At 41.4% G+C, this 19,987-nt stretch overlaps 1 protein-coding gene across 2 annotated transcripts in view; it reads right to left on the bottom strand.

Moving 5' to 3' along the window:
* Positions 1-19,987, bottom strand: part of tbx4 (T-box transcription factor 4) — a 36,530-nt gene that overhangs the window by 13,803 nt on the left and 2,740 nt on the right. For both annotated transcript variants that reach the window (XM_080889495.1, XM_080889494.1), the window contains exons 2-5: positions 16,475-16,620; positions 16,221-16,315; positions 3,137-3,256; positions 1,565-1,712 (exon numbers count right to left, since the gene is read on the bottom strand). In XM_080889495.1, coding sequence (XP_080745621.1) covers positions 1,565-1,712; positions 3,137-3,256; positions 16,221-16,315; positions 16,475-16,618 — 507 coding nt within the window. In that variant the 5' untranslated portion in view covers positions 16,619-16,620. The remainder of the gene's footprint in view (positions 1-1,564; positions 1,713-3,136; positions 3,257-16,220; positions 16,316-16,474; positions 16,621-19,987) is intronic.

Raw genomic sequence — 19,987 nt, 5'->3', positions numbered from 1 at the left:
TTTTGTCGCGGCAGATGGCCCCGCCCCGCCCCTCCCTGAGCCTGGTTCTGCCGGAGGTTTCTTCCTGTTAAAAGGGAGTTTTTCCTTCCCACTTTCACCAAAGTGCTTGCCCATCGGGGGTTGTTTGACTGTTGGGGATTTACTTTGAATTATAAAGCCTCTTGAGGCAGCTGTTGTTGTGGTTTAGCACTAGGGATGCACCGATACTGATACTGGTATCGGGTATCGGTGCATCCCTATTTAGCACTATATAAATATAGCTGAATTTAATTAATAGAATAGAATAGAATAGAATTCAACTTTATTGTCATTGCACATGCACAGGTACAGGGCAACGAAATGCAGTTTGCATCCATCCAGAAGTGCTTTAGTGATATAGATATATTACAATATATATTAGCAATAATATAGATATGTGAGTATATTACAGAAATGGGTCTATTATGGTATGTTATAATGTACACGGTATGAAGTATGTTGTGAATATTCTATAACTATAAGTATGTACAGGCTGTAGTGATTAAATTAAATAGTACTCATTAATAATTTTTTAGTATAATCAGTTACAACTTTACAATAAAGTTCATAAATTTGTTTGGAAACAATTGTTTATTATCTTTTATCATTAGCATGTTTCATTATAACTTCATGTTTAGTTAACAGTAAAGCACTGTTGACTAAATTGTAACTGACAGTCAGTGATTTAAGCACAGTGGTCATTTTAAAGTATGAATCTTTCTCTCGTGTAGTGTGATTCACCCTGTTGGCACCGACACTTTGGATTACTGAGCTGGCTCTGTGACTGGCTGTGAAATTGACACATCTGAAGCTGTGGCAGAGACGAGGCCATTGAACAAACAGGTAATGGAGCACCTGCTTTTACAGGATGATGATCTTTCGTACCACATGCAGTAACGCTCAGCAGTCGAACACATCTGTCTAGGAGAGAATCATCTCTTATGTTAACAGTTTAGTTCAACTCTGCACCGTCACAGACTTTATTGCACTGCACTGCTGGTTTCACTTCCTTTAATAAATCCTGTTGTTTTCTGGAGTTTTAAATATTTTATGTTCGTATTAATTTTGTTTTTATTACTTAAAAATTTGTTCAAATTCATACGTGTTTTAATGTATTGTATTTATTTGATCATTTTTAAAGATATGAAGATATATGCCTTTCTACTTATTTGACCTATTTTATAAATGCTGTAATGAAGGAGTTTCTCAACTTTGGATAAATAAGTATATCTTAGCTTTTAGCTTAGCTTATAGTCGGTTCTAGGGTTGCTATGTTAGCAAGCCTGTTTTTTATTTTTTGTAACTTATATTGGAAGTATTGAGCCATCCATCAATGTTATCTTATTCTTTTATCCATTTTTAACCTATTGTGAATATTAGTCACCAAGTGTTTTCTAAAGATGGATGGACACAGCATCTCATTCCAAACATGAGATTAACATTTAATTCACATCGCAGTGTTAGACAGCAAGCATCACAAAGCGCTACAGCCTCTAAAATCACTAAATGCTTATTTAAATAACTAACATCCTCCATAGCTACTCACATGCCCAAAAGGGTCCAGGTGGTTGTTTGTTAGCTTCAGCTTCTGAAATGACACCAGCTGCCGCATCCAGTGAGCTCCAGTGGCAGGGGAATCAGGGTGCACATAGAGCCTGCCTGGCATCGCCGGCTCAGCCTTCCCAGCCACCATCCTAAAAACAGATTACAAATGGAACAAAGTGCATAGTTGCTTTCAAGAGCCAGGGCTGTTTTTCAGGGACTATGCCAGCTTCTTTAAGTTTAACATTGGACATACAAGGCTCTCCACCCTCACAGCATTACGTCCTTTATACTGAAAAGCAGTGATCCCTGCTAAAACTTCATTCCTAATTATACTGCTGCAAGGTGTTACTGAGAAACACCAGAACCCACCAACTGCATGCCATGCCACAAGATCAGAAACAAATGGCTGTAAAACAACTCTGCTTGAAGGTCTGCTTGAATTCTTTTTTTAAGCTTTTCCTGGCAAAACTATTTTGTCTGTCCTCAGTATGAAGGCAGGGCAGCTATTTTGTTGTGCTAACGCATGGAGGACTATAATGTCATCAACTCCAGATACAAAATCAGCTGGAGCAACAGTCAAACTTGGGTAGTTTTTCTCTTTCTTTTTAAATGTTTTGTAATTGCCCCGCAGTAAGGAGGTGCTGCTGGCGAGGAGCCACAGTAACAGTTACCTGCTTAGGTCACTCTAAAGGTTCTGCTCTTTTAGAATATTTGAAACAAACCAGCAGCAGTTCCTCTTTACGTTTCTTCTTTTCTGGGTTAAATAAGGAATTAGAAGAATTGTAGTGGATGCATTTTTGTGAATGGACAGACTCCTGAGGAGTGCTTCTTCTGGAGGGGTACTATTTACGGGGGCGACCGTGGCTCAGGGGGTTGGGAATCGCATCTGTAACCGGAAGGTCGCCGGTTCGATCCCTGGGCTCTCTGTCCTGGTCGTTGTGTCCCTGGACAAGACACTTTACCCTACTTGCCTACTGGTGTTGGCCAGAGGGGCCGATGGCGCGATATGGCAGCCTCGCTTCTGTCAGTCTGCCCCAGGGCAGCTGTGGCTACAACTGTAGCTGCCTCCACCAGTGTATGAATGTGAGAGTGAATGAATAGTGGCATTGTAAAGCGCTTTGGGTGCCTTGAAAAGCGCTATATAAATCCAATCCATTATTATTATTATTATTATTTATATACAGATTATTACTCTGGTACTCCTCTGTTTAATGAAGAAAGCCAAGCTCAGATAATAGAATGTATTCCACATTATTTGTAATTTTTTAAAAGGAAATGTAGTAGTATAATGATGACAGTAACAAAGTAGGGATATTAATCCCAAACACACACACACACACACACACACACACATACACGCACGCACGCACACACACACACACACACACACACACACACACACACACACACACACACACACACACACACACACAGTGAGATGAACTGAGGCCGATCAAACGCTGCTCGTGAAGCGACATGGTTGTTTGCTAAGTAACTGTAATGTGATTACTTAACACACACATGCATATACACACTCACACACACACCTCTTCTTGTGTCCTTTGAAACTCACCACTTGTTGTCACAGAATTTGTAGCGGTGGTCGTCAGCTGGGACAACGTCAATAAGTAGGATGTATTTGGTTTTGGGATTCATCCCAGTCATTTTGACCTTGTAGCTAGGAAACATCCTCCTGTTGAAAAACACAAAGCAAAACTGTTGGACACACACTCTATGTTTCTGCAACAACATGAAATATTCCCAGAAAAGCTGATCTCAGCTACTGCCACACAAATTAGTTCTTAATTGGCCTCAATATGGACAGAGATGTCCACCCTCAGCTTTAAAATGAATGAGCTTAAGCCCTGTCTGCACAGTGCGGTAAACATATCACGTCTGTGATTAGGAGTTCTTTCAAAGGACACAAGTTTGGACGATTATGTTATCTGTACATGATGTCACACTCCAGAGAAGGCAACAAATTTCAGTGGTAGCGCTCTGCACTGGTTTTCTTCATAAGAAAGGATCTTGTAGGCCATTAAAAAAAATTTCAGCTTGTAGGAAGAGACCAGTATTGGCGCTGGTGCAGTTGAAGATCTGATTTGCTCCATGGCAGCAGGAGCTGGCAGAGCCAGGACCCACAGAGATCACAGGATTCGACAGACAGACAGAAAGTTGCCATCTTGGACATTTGAAATAAACCCTACCTGAATGTTACGTTAATGAAACCTTCCTGTCAGCAGAAAACTACATCAAACGCATTACAAATCCAGCATTTATTTAACAAACCTCTGCTTAAGATAGTCCTGTCTGTGAAAGAAAAAGAAAAATCTCCCATTTCTTGGCCTGGTAACAATTTGTGAGATGTCACTGAAAGCATGGGAACATGCTTGATCTTTTAAATGTCTCAAATATGTTAATATAGCAGCCAAGGCTATAAAGCACATGAGGGGAGCTACCTTTTGTGACCTCTTCTGGGAAACCAAAAACTTTTTCATCCCATCTGTGCCAAAGGAAATTTTGCAAAAGCCTCTGCAGTCTCTTATAAAGCCTTAAGTGGTTTTTAATGGCACCCCGGATTGGACAGAAGATTAGACAGCTGGCTTGTCACTGGCAATGGTCAAAAAGGCCTGGAGTTTATCTGCTGGTGTTGCCCATGGTGACATAGTCAAACACTGTAATGGACAACCTCACGTGTTGTTCTGGGAGGACTGCAAGGCATCAAAACCCCTGTCTGCGTACTGGCTGCTCCAAATGGTGCAAATGCCCATCTTCAAAAGTTCATAGTGCTGATCGTGTTACTGTAAATACTCCATCAAGTAAGATGAAGGGGGCGGCGGGGGATTGAGAGCAGGTAATTTAAATCTCTTTCCCAGGCTTCAAATCCAATCAGTAGGAGGGATCAGTCCTGCTATCATCTTCACTGAAAGACGGGTTAATCTTAGAAGAACATTCAAAACAGACCTCTGCTCATCTCTGACTCCGCTCGCAACACACAGTCGGAGCAGTTGGAGGCCTGTGTCAACACATGTGGCCCTCGGATTTGTATAATATGACCATAACTATCTCACGGCTCACTCTGCTGGGGGATCTTTATCCAATCTTGAGCAAGTAAATGTAATGAATAGCTGAGTGACATCACACTCTGTGTTTACATTGGTTCCCTACAAGCATCGCTTTCACTATGCAATTGTGTCCTGTGAGCAGGTACTAAATTATCCAGGAAAATTAGGCTCAACTGAATAACCAAATAATAATCCCCCACATAAGAAGCGAGCTACCGGTAGCTTTCCCCCAGGGAGCTGACATGACATCTAGTGGGAGAACCAGATTCACTGGAAGGAAAAGAGAGAACAATGAATATAAAACCATTGTTTGGCAAGGTATGTATATGTTCACCTCTTTAATGAGTTTCCTCATTGTTCAGATTGTTCAGAGTTGAGCTTTAGGGTTGTATATATACATAAATATATTACCTGGGGGCACTGGGACTTGAATATTTAATAACCTACTTCACTTAAAGGACATATGGATTTGTAGTTGAGAAATTAAAAAAAAATACATTTTTAATAAGAATTAAAAATGTGAATAATTACAGAATAAATTAACAGCAGTATGTGGTTAAAAACATATAGCAGTAAAAAGTGGCAGACTTAAATGAACTGGGAAGTTTGTATATATGTGAAATCAGCAAAATCACAATCAACGAGTGAAAGATCGCAAATTCAATTTACTAGCTAGGGTGGGAACCCAACAGCAACACTAATGCTAATCGCACTAATATAAATATTAAACAGAAATAGGTGGTTACCCAACGGCTGTTTTCATGGAAAGGAGACACAAATGACACTGTAAATATTTTTAATTAATAAATGCCTGTTTTGGTGGAAAGAAAGTAGATAATATTTTTTTAACAAGTCACTTCAAAGTATTTTAGGGGATGTTGTAATTATTTGATATTATTAAGGGAGCAGTCTGTATTATAAAATATCTTTACCTCCTAAATAGTACAAGTTGTTTGTCCTTTCCTTTAAAATTGTTTACTCCCTTGTTCTACTGTAGCAACATCATTAAGTACCATTAGGGAACTACTTTAGATAATTAAGTCCTATTTTCATTAAAGTGTGGACAGTACATATTGTGATATAGGTTATTGACTTATTATAAAGTGCGACCAAAATATCTGTGTTTGCTGCTGGTGTACAAGTAACGTATGGCAAGATGAGGTGATTCATTATACCGTACTTACTGCAGTATCAGTATTTTGTCCCGCCCCTATTTTAAGTCTAATGTATTAAAACGCTGAATTAAATCGACCCAGGATAACTGCTTTTCAAAGACAACATGAAGGGATACGTATACATTCAGCAGCGTGACTAAGTGAGTGAACTTAAGGGGGGGCATGAGAAATGGAAGTCAGTGAGTGTGTGTATGATATCAGTGTCAGGGTGTGTGTGTTTCTATGTCCAGCCAGCTGTTTCTCTTAACAATCCCACATGTTTAGGCCCTCCAATGATCCATTCCTTCTCTGGGAATCTGCAGTACTACAGCGAGATCAAAAGAAGTGTTGAGGGTAAGGGGGGGTGGGATGAGGATGATGAAGCGCTACAGCCTAGTAGACTAAGGCCTGTTGTGGGCGCCGGGTTCCTCTTATCAAACTGCTCCTACTCACTTGACGGGCTGTGTACAAAGAGGCAGAGTGAGGCAAGAGCTGCGGTGGGTGCTTTGAAGAAGGAGGATTACACCTGGACAATGACACTCATCATAACAAGTCTTCTAGATTCAGCTAGGACTGAGCTAGTTTCATCTCGGAGTGTTTGGGAAATATGGGATCCTTATGGTTCATCTGCATCTGTCCTGACTCCCCTCTCATCTCTGCACTGCAATATATATATATATATATATATATATATATATATATATAAGGGGCTACATGAATAGGCTGAGGGACCTATGGATTCTTCGATACCCAACATCCACAATGACGGCGAAACAACTAGTAGCTCAGTGTTCCAACATTCGAAAGAAGGGACTGCTCTCACAGCTAGAGATTGACAAGGTACAACACAAATGCTACGGCAAGGAGGAGTCAGGACGCCAGGTCAGGGGGGCGATATCATCACCCCCACCCGAGATTGGGTACATAGCCCCAAGTGCGATAGGAGAAGGATCGTTAAGTGCGAGAGGAACTGACCTGAAAGATAGGATCATGGCCAAGCTTGAAACCTGGATCCCCCGTAGCCGGTTACCAAGATTACGTGAAGTACCCTCAGAAGGTCTGCTAGATGATGTTAATGCAGCACTACGGACGATACCTCCGATTACTGATCTACAATACGGCAGCAGTGATCAGTGAGATGCTTGGCTACAAGTTGAACAGCCACAAGGGGCAGTACCCTCCATGGAGAAGGAGGCTAGAGGGCAAGATCAAAGTAGCACGGAGGGAGGTTAGCCAACTAACGGAGTTGCAGAAAGGTGCGACAAAGAAGGTGCATAAGAAATACAGCAAGCTGTCCATACCTGAGGCCTTAGAAACTGCCAAGCAAAGACTCACAGCCTTGGCCAGCCGCTTGAGAAGGTACACCAGAGAGATAGAAGGCAGGAGAATAAACCAGCTGTTCTCCACAGAACCAGCAAAGGTGTACTCTCAGTGGCAAGGGAACAATAAGAGAACAGCACCACCAAGGCTGGAGACCGAGCAATACTGGAAGAGCATATGGGAGAAGGACGCAACCCATAACGGCAATGCTCAGTGGCTAGTGGATCTGAGGGCAGACCACAGCAACCTCCCCGAACAGGATCCAGTAACCATCACAGTGGCAGATATCCAAGAAAGGGTCTCCAGTATGAAGAGTTGGACAGCACCAGGGCCCGACATGGTTCACGCCTACTGGCTAAAGAAGCTGACTGCACTCCACGAGCGTCTAGCAGCACAAATGAACCAGCTGCTAGTTAACGAGAGACACCCGGAATGGCTAACCGAAGGTCGGACGGTCCTGATCCCCAAGGACCCCAAGAAGGGACCGGTCCCCTCCAACTACCGACCAATAACCTGCCTCAGTACTACATGGAAGCTCCTGTCAGGCATCATATCGGCTAAGATGAACAGGCACATGGGTCAATACATGAGCGGGACACAGAAAGGAATTGGCAAGAATACCAGAGGCGCAAAACACCAGCTACTGGTAGACAGAACAGTCAGCCGAGACTGCAAGACCAGACTGACCAACCTGTGCACTGCCTGGATTGATTACAAGAAGGCCTATGACTCAATGCCCCACAGCTGGATACTGGAATGCCTAGAATTGTACAAGATCAATGGGACCCTAAGAGCCTTCATCAGGAACTCAATGGGGATGTGGCGTACAACACTAGAGGCCAACTCCAAGCCCATAGCACAAGTCACCATCAAGTGCGGGATCTACCAAGGAGATGCTCTGTCCCCACTGCTGTTCTGCATAGGCCTGAACCCCCTCAGTGAGATCATTAACAAGACTGGCTACGGATACCGACTACGGAACGGAGCAGTTGTCAGCCACCTCCTGTACATGGATGACATCAAGCTGTATGCCAAGAGTGAACGAGACATCGATTCACTGATCCACACTACCAGGCTATACAGCAATGACATTGGAATGTCGTTCGGACTGGAGAAGTGTAGTCGGATGGTAACAAAGAGAGGGAAGGTAGTCAGAACTGAGGGGATTGAACTACCAGAAGGCAACATTGCAGACATAGAGGACAGTTACAAGTACCTGGGGATCCCGCAGGCAAATGGGAACCATGAAGAGGCCGCTAGAAAGGCTGCAACCACCAAGTACCTGCAGAGGGTCAGGCAAGTCCTGAGGAGTCAGCTGAATGGTAAGAACAAGATCCGGGCCATCAACACGTACGCCCTGCCCGTGATCAGGTACCCTGCTGGGGTAATAGGCTGGCCAAAGGAGGAGATAGAAGCCACTGACATAAAGACAAGAAAGCTCCTTACCATGCATGGAGGGTTTCACCCCAAGTCCAGCACCCTGAGGCTGTACGCTAAGCGGAAGGAAGGGGGCCGGGGACTGGTGAGTGTCAGCACCACAGTCCAGGATGAGACAACGAACATCCAAGAATACATTGGGAAGATGGCCCCAACTGACCGAGTGCTCAGTGAATACCTCAGGCAGCAGAAACCCAAGAAAGAGGAGGGAGACGAGGAACCATCATGGAAGGACAGGCCCCTGCACGGTATGTACCACCGGCAGATAGAGGAGGTGGCTGATATCCAGAAATCCTACCAGTGGCTGGACAAAGCTGGACTGAAAGACAGCACAGAGGCACTAATCATGGCAGCACAAGAACAAGCTCTGAGTACAAGATCCATAGAGGCTGGGGTCTATCACACCAGGCAAGACCCCAGGTGCAGGCTGTGTAAAGATGCCCCAGAGACAATCCAGCACATAACAGCAGGGTGCAAGATGCTAGCAGGCAAGGCATACATGGAACGCCATAACCAAGTGGCCGGCATAGTGTACAGGAACATCTGTGCCGAGTATAACCTGGAAGTCCCGAGGTCAAAGTGGGAGATGCCCCCAAGGGTGGTGGAGAATGACCGAGCTAAGATCCTGTGGGACTTCCAGATACAGACGGACAAAATGGTGGTGGCTAACCAACCGGACATAGTGGTGGTAGACAAACAGAAGAAGACGGCCGTAGTGATCGATGTAGCGGTTCCGAATGACAGCAATATCAGGAAGAAGGAACACGAGAAGCTGGAGAAATACCAAGGGCTCAGAGAAGAGCTCGAGAGGATGTGGAGGGTGAAGGTAATGGTGGTCCCCGTGGTAATCGGAGCACTAGGTGCGGTGACTCCCAAGCTAGGCGAGTGGCTCCAGCAGATCCCGGGAATAACATCGGAGATCTCTGTCCAGAAGAGCGCAGTCCTGGGAACAGCTAAGATACTGCGCAGGACCCTCAAGCTCCCAGGCCTCTGGTAGAGGACCCGAGCTTGAAGGATAAACCGCCCGCAGGGGCGTGCTGGGTGTTTTTTTTTTTTTTTTTTTTTTTTGTTTTAAATATATATATATATATGACAAAACTGGAGAAATTAAAAGTGTCCATAGTTTAAATACACATAACACTCACATTTTATTATGAATGTTTTTTTCTTCATAATTCTGCATATTTATGGAGCCATATGATCTTTATTGGTTCTATTCCCATTTTAAAGGCTTTATTTGTGATTTAGGTCAGTTTAATTAAAACTGTCAGTTGTTATTGATTCCTGATTTTCACCAGTTCTTAGTAAAGTCTAAAAATGATCTTAAGAAAACAAACAAATACAATAACAACAACAAAAACGTCTAATTTGAAGTCACAAGCAGACTCTCCTGGTTAGAGGGAGTACACAGGTAGAAGCTAAAAGGTTCCAAAGTCTGTCTTTTGCTCTGTTGTTCCAACTCAATCACAACTGAACCGATGATGTAATCTGAATGATGCCATAGCCTGTATAAAGTGCACCCTTAACTGTATTTACTGGCAGTTCTTTTGAAGTGACCATTCAAACATAAAAAAGGAGAACTATTTCATTTTATGCATGACAAATGATAGCAGAATACCAGAAAACAGACCTGCCAGAATACTTGAAATCACCTCTGTGCTGGTCCAAATGTCTCTTTGACCACATTTTTAAACATGTTAAAAACAGTACTATATGACTGTGGTCGTTAATAAAGTTTTATGCCTGAAAAACCTGTGCATATGTTTACATTCATTCAACTTGATTCACGATTGGCTTTCCTTAAACTTGACATTTAGTTGGGTTAGGATATTAGCCAACGACAACTAGAAGTTGAGTAACGCCAATTTATACTGAGGAATGCCAACGTTATGTTATTTGGCGACTACAACACCTCCAACAGATATATGGATATTACTTTTATTTTTATTCTACAAAAGAACAAGAGTTCAAACTGCATCCAGGGCAAAAATCACATTATGCTGCTAACAGAAGTTCTGCTCTTTGCTAGCACCTGCACAGATAGCACAGGTAGCATGCTAACACTAAGCTAGCCGAGAACCCAGAGCTGAGTGTATGCAGACCACGGCTCAGCAGCCAGAGCCTGAACTTCAACCAGTAACAAAAGTGGTAATGAGTAGTTCAGCTTAAAGCCTCCCTTTGTACTGGTTCATGTGTCTGAAGTAATAACAGTGGCGATCACTTTGAATTCTCTGTGGGCTGCTTTTCATTTTAGCTGTGTGTCGTCTCTTCATACGGATCAACTAAAAGAAAGATTGGACGTTGCCTTCATTAGGACAGGGACTTGTGTTGGTGTGTGCAACTGTCAGAGGTGGGTAGTAACTAATTAGCAGAGTTGGGCAAGTTTCATTTTGAAAAGTAATTAATTATAGTTACTAATTACTTCTTCAGAAAAGTAACTGAGTTAGTAACTGAGTTACAAGATACTAAAAGTAATTAATTACTTGAAAAGTAACTATTGCGTTACTTAAAAAAAAGTGTTTAACCCTCTGGGGTCCAGGTCATAATTGGCCATTTTTAACTACTTCTGATGTTTCCTCCACATTTCACCTTTACAAACTATTTACTTTGTCTTGTTTGGTATCATTATTTTCAGCACAGCCTCACGTGTCTGAATCTACAGTTATGTTTTCATTTTGACAAACTGTATTAACACAACTGATCTAAAATCAGACAAAAAACATAAAATCCGAGTAGAAAAAGTTATATTTTTACTGTAACAACCACAGACATGTTTATTGAACCATATTTCATAACTTTAAAAGCAAATATAAATTGTCAATTTGAAAATCATATGGACAAGTTTTGCAAACAAAGTTATTTGCAGCCATTTACCTTTGACCGTTTTTTTTTTTTAAAATAACCATTTCAAACTGTTTGCGGAACAATCAGCTGTTCTTCAATAAGATGTCACAAATTATTTGTGCCACTCCAAAAAATAATTTCTGTCCACTATAAAGGAAACATCACAGCCTGATACCTGCAGGTCTGACAGCAGCAGGTGTATCACTCCTGTTTCTACCTGGAGACAGCAGTCGCCTCATTGTTCTGACACACAACACAAAACTATCCACAACTCTACACACTAACTACACAAGACAACACATTAATTACACACTCCAAACACGCTAAATGTTACAAATTTCTCACATCTCAAAACTCGCTCTCTCTCTCTCTCTGTCTCTCTCTCTCTCTCTTTTTCTGCTCTCTCTCTCTCTCTCTCTCTCTCTCCGTCACCCCTAAAACTTCCCCCTCTTCCTAAACAACCAAATGTCATGTTGTCATATCATTTTTTGATTGGTCGACATGGTGCATTTTTCCACCAACACGAAAGGGCTGTTTTTTGTTTGTTTTGGGGGTTATAAGCAGTACCAGTTTTTGATACGGGCGACACGGGCGGTTGCCCGGGGCGGCATCGTGGTGGGGGGCGGATTCACGGGCATCGGCAAAAATAAATAAATAAATAAATTGCTCGTACTCATGCTGCCAGCCAGCGCATATTGGGAGCGCATAGGCACCGATCGGTTTTCTATCGCCCATTTGCTGGGAGGGCGCCCTCCGTTCGCGAGGTGCGCCTGCTGCTTGCGGCACAGGGAGGAGAGGGCGGGGCGGCGGGGGATTCTCTGGCTGGCTGGAGCAGCGTCTAATAACCAACTTGCAAAATAAAACAATTTAAAAAAAACCCAACAAACACGAAAACACCAGACATCATGATACAGACTTATAATTTGCACCGATGTTTTTTCGAAATTCTGTACGTGAAAAGTGAGCGCGAGAGCCCTCGGTGCGCCTGCGCGCTGCTGAAGTCAAAGTAAACTTTATTGTCATCTCCGCTACTTACAGCCCAGCATATAGAGAGACGAGACGACGAGGCTCCAGCTACAGCAGTGCAAGTAAACAAAAAACAAATATAAGAAGAGTAAGAAAATAAATATACACTTTAGGACCAGGGGTAAAGGATCAATAACAATTTAAAATTTATAATTTGATGATTTAAAGTCTCACACAACCCGTCGAAAGGGGAGGGGCCAGCTGCTTCCAGATAGAGCACATTTCATTCATAATGTTGTAAATCCAAGCCCATTATGGATTCATGATTTGAATCCTGGGTTGTGTGAAATCCCAGAAATACACCTTAGACAAAGTGAATCTTGAACTAAGGTGTAGGTGTGTTAGATCATGTTGTGGTGATCCTCGGGTTGGGGGATGATTGTTCATACTGGAGTGCAAAATTCAAACCAGTGGAAGATGGACAAGAAAAGTTCAAAGCCATCAGGTGCTCAGTTTAGAAAAAAAGAGAAAAAACAAGCAGAAACGAGCAAAAGATGCAGGTAAGCAGATGTGTGATTGGATAATGGCAGCTCATCCTGAAACTATCAGAATCAGAATACTTTATTAATCTCTAAGGAAATTATGTGCGTTACAGTTGCTCCAAGAAGAAATGGTAAAAATAGCAACAGTAACAGACTAAACTCCAAACAATACATTATGTTACAGATTTTAATATTAATTAGTCATTGTCAGTTGTTGATTTGTCCTGTTCTCATTGTATGAGGAATAATGATGGCTGTTTGGTAGCTGTTTGCATACAGTGCACACTCTCTCTCTCTTCATGTGTGTGTGTGTTTCTCTGGTGAAATTCAGTATAGTGTTCGCCCGGGGCGCCAAACAGGCTAGGACCGCCACTGGTCATAAGCAGAGAGTGCTTGCTAGAGCTGTCCTTAGACAGTAAAAACGCAGAGTATATCTTGTTTATCATGACTCTGGTTTTACGTGGCCTATCAACACAATTTAAAAACTGGCACCTTGTTGCTTTGTCTTTAAGTGGTCATGTGATTGGCTTACCACGACTACTTTACTCTTCCTCAGTCGAACAGCAGCACTCATGCCATTGTTTTGCCCCTGAGCTCCAGGTGTTGTGCTAGAAAGTGATTACCGTCCGCGGGAGCGCGCAGCTGCTTAAAGCTGTAGTCCAGATTACTTACAGCTACTTCCTGCAACTGATATAAGATGCGTTAAGCTGACCACGGCTTCAACCGTCTGTTTGTTGAAAAATAGTAACGCGACCACATCGTATTTTCTTGTTAGTAACTGTAACGGCGTTGTAACGATAGAAATAGTAATTAGTTAGATTACTCGTTACTGAAAAAAGTAATGCCGTTAGTAACGCCGTTACTTGTAGCACTGTTATTCCCATCACTGATAATTACATTTACTCAGTTACATTTACTTGAATAATATTATGTATGTATGTAAGTATCTCTACTCGAGAAAAAATTCTGGCTACAGTACTCAGTGTGAGTAACTTCAGTGAATGAGTAATAAACACGTTTCATTCAAAAATCCATGAGACAGACACTGCAAGTACTTTGCCCTATTCTGACATATATTTATATTACCTTCTCTAAATATTAGTTTAATAATGATTTGGAAAAATGTTTCTTCTGCTTAGATTCATTATTTTGTAATCATGTTTTTTTATATGTCGTTTATTTTCAAATACCAAAATTTGCGACTGCAGTCTAAGAGTCATGTGATTAACCAGTGAGACAGTATTTCAGGTCATTTTTTGTGCAGTGAATCAGAATCAGAATCAGAAACTTTATTGTCATTGTCATGAGAACAACGAAATTAAGAATGGTCCCCGATCAGTGCACTAAATATGAACAAAATACACAAGAACAAACCTGCAGTTGGTATATAACTGCTGTCCAACCAATCAATCTGCACAGCTTTTGGATGGATTTCCGTTCAGTTTAGCTCTACAGAAATGCACGTCCCCGTGTGGCAGCCATCACATCACTCAGACTTTAATGACCTTAGTTTATCCAGTAGTTTGGTTTGCGACTAATTGCCTCCATAGCTCTTTCAGACTTGGATGAACTATTTATTTAGTGCAAATGAATATTAGAATTGTAACATTGCTTTCTAAGATGGTTGACTTTACTTGCTATGAATCATTTTTTTAGCGTCATCATTAGGAGCTTACAGCCATGCTAGCTTCTTTTTGAAGCTGCACTCACCCTGAAGAATAAGACAGACTGGTGTGTGAACCTCAGACGCATTCACGATGATGCATTCTTTCCTTACAACATAATTCCAAGAATTAATCTCTGTATATTTGTTGTGTGTTGTGTTGGGGACAATAAAGTTACCATTGACCTGTAACCTGCCTCTTTTCGTCTTTCATTTCTTTTCTTTTTATTTATCTACATGTATTTATGACCTCAATGAATGTAATAAATACGTCTGTTGAGAAATTTCTCCAAATTAGTGGGCAAATGCTCACTGCTGTGACTCTCTGTGATACACTTTGAGATAATAAAAAATTAGAAAGATAAAGCAGGGATTGTGTCTGCAGTAATGCCTGGTTCCCACTCTTGGGTGCTTTTTATTGTCTGTTCAAACGACACATTAAATACAATGTTCTACTGCCAAATGCTTTTTGCTGCAGTATGATTAAAATACCTTCTACCGTGATGAGACAGTGAGCACTACATGCACTGCTCATGACGTGCTTAAATAATTCAGTCTGGTGTCGATATCATTTTCATTTTCAGATCTGTTGCTTGTCAGCGATGAAGCCAATTTTCAGCGCGCCCGCTGCAGACTGACTGCAGGTAAACTCCGATAGGTCTTCCAGCACAGCTGCACAGCTACACGACTGTACAACTCTTCAAAGGGCTTTAAGGATTCAGAGCCTACTTTATCAGCTGGACAAGGAAAAGCCCATCTCCTACGGTTATACAGCATTAAGGAAAAAATGTGGTGACCTTTTACATTTTTCGCTGAGGAAAAAAACATCCCGTGAGGAATGAGAGGCGGAGGTCAGTTTGAGAGTGTATTCATTCTCTGGTTAATGTCCAACAGCCTCACTATCTAATCCTCAGGTCGCATTAAATCCAACCAGCCGAGCAGTCATTTGTGTTTTCAATTATGCAGTCGCCGCGGCAGGAACTTTCTGTCTCTTCCTGAAAGACAAAATCATAACTGCCGTACGTTACTACGAGCTGTCTAAACAGATGATCCCAGAAAGATATGATACTCATCTTGCATAATGAATCCATCACTAGAAAATCACTTTGCCTGCAATTTTCCAGAAAGCTATGCATGTTTTCACTCTGAAGACTATCGCTACGTTTCAATGTTCTATGAATAACAAGGAGCTCGACCGTTTCCAGGTTACTGTTGACGGGGAGATTCAAATCAGGTGAAAAAACTTTTTCAGGTAATCTTTGTGTTTCATAAACTCCACCACAAATCCTGCAATGCAGTAATGCAGTACGTTAATGTAACAACAGCAGAAAATACATTTACTGTAGAGATTTAGGCAGATGTTTAATATGTCTTCTTTGACTCCACGTCTGAACAAACTGTTTATTCCAGTGCTTATACCTGACAGCAGACACTGGCTGGTTCACGTGTTCCAATATCCAAACAAAAATGCAGTAATACAAGGGACTGAAAAAACCATGAGAAATTGTACATTTTCTTAGATTACATTTTGAATGTAGCTCTTTTGAAGTATTTTTACACTAGAGTATTTACTCTTCTGTAAAATGGAAAAAATACTGCAAACATGAACTCAAACATTTATTTCTTTTAATTTTTTTATGGTTCATCAGAAACATGCCTCACTCACCTCCCCGCTTTAGTAATGATCATCTCTGTACCGGCCTCGTGGAACTTCTTCCACAGCTCCCTCTCGTGAAGGACGACCTTAATGTTCTCAATGTTCTGAAGGAAGAGTCACAGTTACAATCAAAATTACTCAGACCATCCAAGAAAATGCAAAATAGTTGCATATAAACACCAAAGGGAGCAATTTATAAATCAGCCTAAAGCGTACTATTTCACAGTCCATCCAGAAGATGCAAGATTGCCCTCCGTGCGTACCTGGTCGGGCTCGGTGGAGCTGGGAACGGTGGGAGCTGTGGACAGGCCCAGTCGCGACTGGTCTGGAAGCAGATCCGTCTCCCCGCCAGTCTGGAGCCGGCTCACATGTTCGTCCGTCACAGTTGAAGCTTTCTCCTGAAGCATCGCTGCAGGATTAGAAGAATACCCAGCTGTCAGATTTATCAGTGAGCAGCAGTGAAAGCAGAGGGGAACTGCCACTGTGGGTCAGACCTGGCACAGGACATTTTCCAGATGTAATGTAGCCTCATGTCATATACAGTTATAAAGTATACTCCTATATATATTCTATTACTGTGAGACAGCATTGGCCTTAAATCAGTGGTGCCAAGAACTTTATTAAGCTATGGTCATTTTTTGCTATGTAATGATTAATGTGGAAGCAAAACTTTATTTCAAAGTTTTTGTTTTTCATTAAATGTTTTAAACACTAGTTTTTATTAACTTAAAAAATGATCTGAAATAAAACAACTCTCCCTTTTATTCAACAACAATTCTATCTTTTTGCCACACCTTTGTGTGTTTTTTACACAAATGTAACAGATTGCATGTCAGTGTGAGTGCAGATCACATGTTGTGCGACTGTGAGCCTGCACAGCTGCGGGCCATCATCTTACATATTTAGGTTTTTGAATTTAAATATGAATTTCTAAGATTTAATTGGAGTGTGTAAAACTTCCCCCTTCTCCAAAATAAAAACGTCCAGCTAAGCTTTTGTAGTATGAAGTCAGGTTTCCATTACAGACCGCACACTTTTTGCCAATGAAAGATTTTCTATTTGAATGACATTTTTAGACCCAATTGAAGCATTTTTGAAAAAGTGAATGCTATATATATGCAGCCTTTATTTTTGTAGTTGAAATCTTTGGTTTGGGCTGGGTGTGCAGGTACCACTGGCTGCTGTTGTTGATAAATTCTATGGAGGAAACCTGAGCCAAGTACTGGTTTAATACTGGGCATACAAACAGAGAGACAAAAATGTTGAAAATACAGTGATAATATTCAAGTGGCACAACAGAGGAATGAGGTTTCAATATTTCTCTTCTCTCCTCACACGCTGTTTGCTTTTAAGTCGATATCAACAATGCATCAGCACAATTTTCCGTTTGAAGTTCACGCCAGTAATGAGGCAAACATTTTTCTGTTAACTGAGGGTCACAAAACTCTCTGTGCTACTGAGCTACTCTGTACTGCTCCATTTCATCCATTAATCTAGAGAATGCCAGCACCTGAGGACCATCTCATGTGAACCTCGGCCCGTAGAGACTTAAACATGTTTAGCTCCGTGACAGCCAAGCTCAGACTTTATTAAAGATTTGTGCACGAGACTCCACAAAAGGGTCAAAGTCTCAGCAGTAAATTAGGCTGACACACTGTACAGTGAACATCGCTGCAGCTGAGAGTGCAGCTCTGAAAGGCTGAAATCTTCATTTCGATTTGAAACACAGAACTGTTAACAGAAAAAAAATCAAGTCAAAGTAATACATCGTTAACATGGGAGACTCATCCTTGTCATTATTATTTTGTCCTCACATGTACAGAGTCACTGCGGCTGTTTCTGCTTCTGTTCCTGCCTCAAACCTCGATGCAGCTCTCTGTGTGCTTCGTACTGCAAGTTTACAACTATTACTTCTGCTCCAAATGCTTTTGTTTAACTCCACAAAGTTAGACAAAGTCTAACTACAGTTTAGTTTTCAGGTCATTTCTAATGGTTGGAAATGCTTCTGTACTTCTGTAAGGCAAAAGCTGCTCGGAGTATGCTAGTGTGAAACCTGTTGCTGCGGTCTCCTAGCCTCAGGGCTGCACGCTGTGGACGTGAGCCTGTAAACATAGAGAAACCACTCTCTTAGCCATGAAACTGGAGAGGTGGCATCCAGTGTAAACGGACGGAGACCTTTGTGAAAGCTAATAAAGATAAGATCTGACGAAGAAACAGCTACAAGCTTTTTTTCTTTTCTCTTTTTTGTACAGTGTGAATCTAGGCCTTTCACTAGTTCTGTTTAACTGATGAGCACAAGCCAACAGCGCATGCATGAGCCTGTTTCTGCCTCACACACGACATCCAATCTGAGGACTATTCCGGACATATTTCTGTCCGTTATAACATTTCGATAGACTGTAAATAAATACATGAAAATAAATCCATGGCACCAAATATGTTTTCAGCATCTAAAGGTTTTATTTAAACATGTAAATCCTGAAGGGAGTCTGGTTTGTTCCTGCTGCTTACAGGGAGAAATGATCATCTAAATGAATCTGCTTGGAAAATATTATAGTGCACTGAAAGACAAAGAAGTAATGGCTATGCAGCAAAGCAAGCAAGAAACAGGGGAAACAAACTGCACACGAATACAGATGAGCTGCTCATTTAACTGCAAAGCTTCACTTTTACTTGTCTTGCAAGCAGGAAAACTGTTCGGCCGAAGGCCTCACAGAAGAAAGTCGTGAAACTTGGCAGCCATCTTAAAGCACCAATCATTTTGAACCTTTGCATTTTGAAATGAAAATATCATGCAGAAAATCACAGGTCAAATCTCATTTTTAATAAAACAATTAAAGGTTCTGCCACAAAATAAGGTTTTCAATGTTCCCCTGTGGGAAACACTGCAACAACCGTCTATGCTGGTGTGGCGTTCTCTGACACATTTAACTTAGATGTCTCCTGTTTATGATGCCACGCTACAGCCAGCATCCGTGGGCCTGTTGTTCACATATTTTCCAGAGGTCTGCAGAAAGACTGCAGAGTTTGAAGTAGCAAATACCAAAAGCCTAAGACGCTAAAAACAGTGCGTGTGTGTGGAGATGTGCTAACTGTGTGAGGCAGATGTAACACATTTCAATCTGCCGCCATTTTGAGTCAACAGCTCTGAACCATGAAGGCCCGGCATCAGTGCTCAACACGTCCTTCTCAACAACAAACAACGTTAGCTGATGAGGACATAAAGAAAACACCTTCCACTGCTTCTAATCCGCTGACAGCATTTAAACCTCAATGCAAACAAACAAAAACTCCTCAAAATAAAATGAGCAAATACTGATGCATGGAAACAATAAAGCAATTGTCTGGCTTTTAATCTACGTCATTTTTTAGTGTAAAATGCAATGATCACAGCAGCTTGCATATTTACATACATACATAAAGCTGGGCTTCCAGCCCTGTTCCCAATAATATTTTAAAACAATCAAAAAACTGAACACGAAAAGCTTTCAAACCATCCTCCATTCAACACAAATATTATAAAATATATGAAGTGAACCATGCATTTTGAAATATTTTAAATAGCAGTATCATTAACTAATTACTTTTAAGCTGGTGTGTGAAAACTTCCAAGCACAGGCCAGTGTTTGTAAAGAAAATGTGAAAGTCAGCTTTCTTAATAATGTTAAAGTAATAATAATAATAATAATAATAATAATAACAGCCAGTCAAAAAAGTCAGCATGCACATGTTCTGAAATAAATAAATATCAATAAAAACAAGTAAATAAAGATAGA

Source organism: Rhamphochromis sp. 'chilingali' (assembly GCF_963969265.1).
Source record: "Rhamphochromis sp. 'chilingali' genome assembly, chromosome: 8".
Classification (NCBI taxonomy): domain Eukaryota; kingdom Metazoa; phylum Chordata; class Actinopteri; order Cichliformes; family Cichlidae; genus Rhamphochromis; species Rhamphochromis sp. 'chilingali'.
The sequence above is the reverse complement of the archived record's forward strand: the minus strand, read 5'-3'. Positions and strand labels throughout refer to the sequence as shown.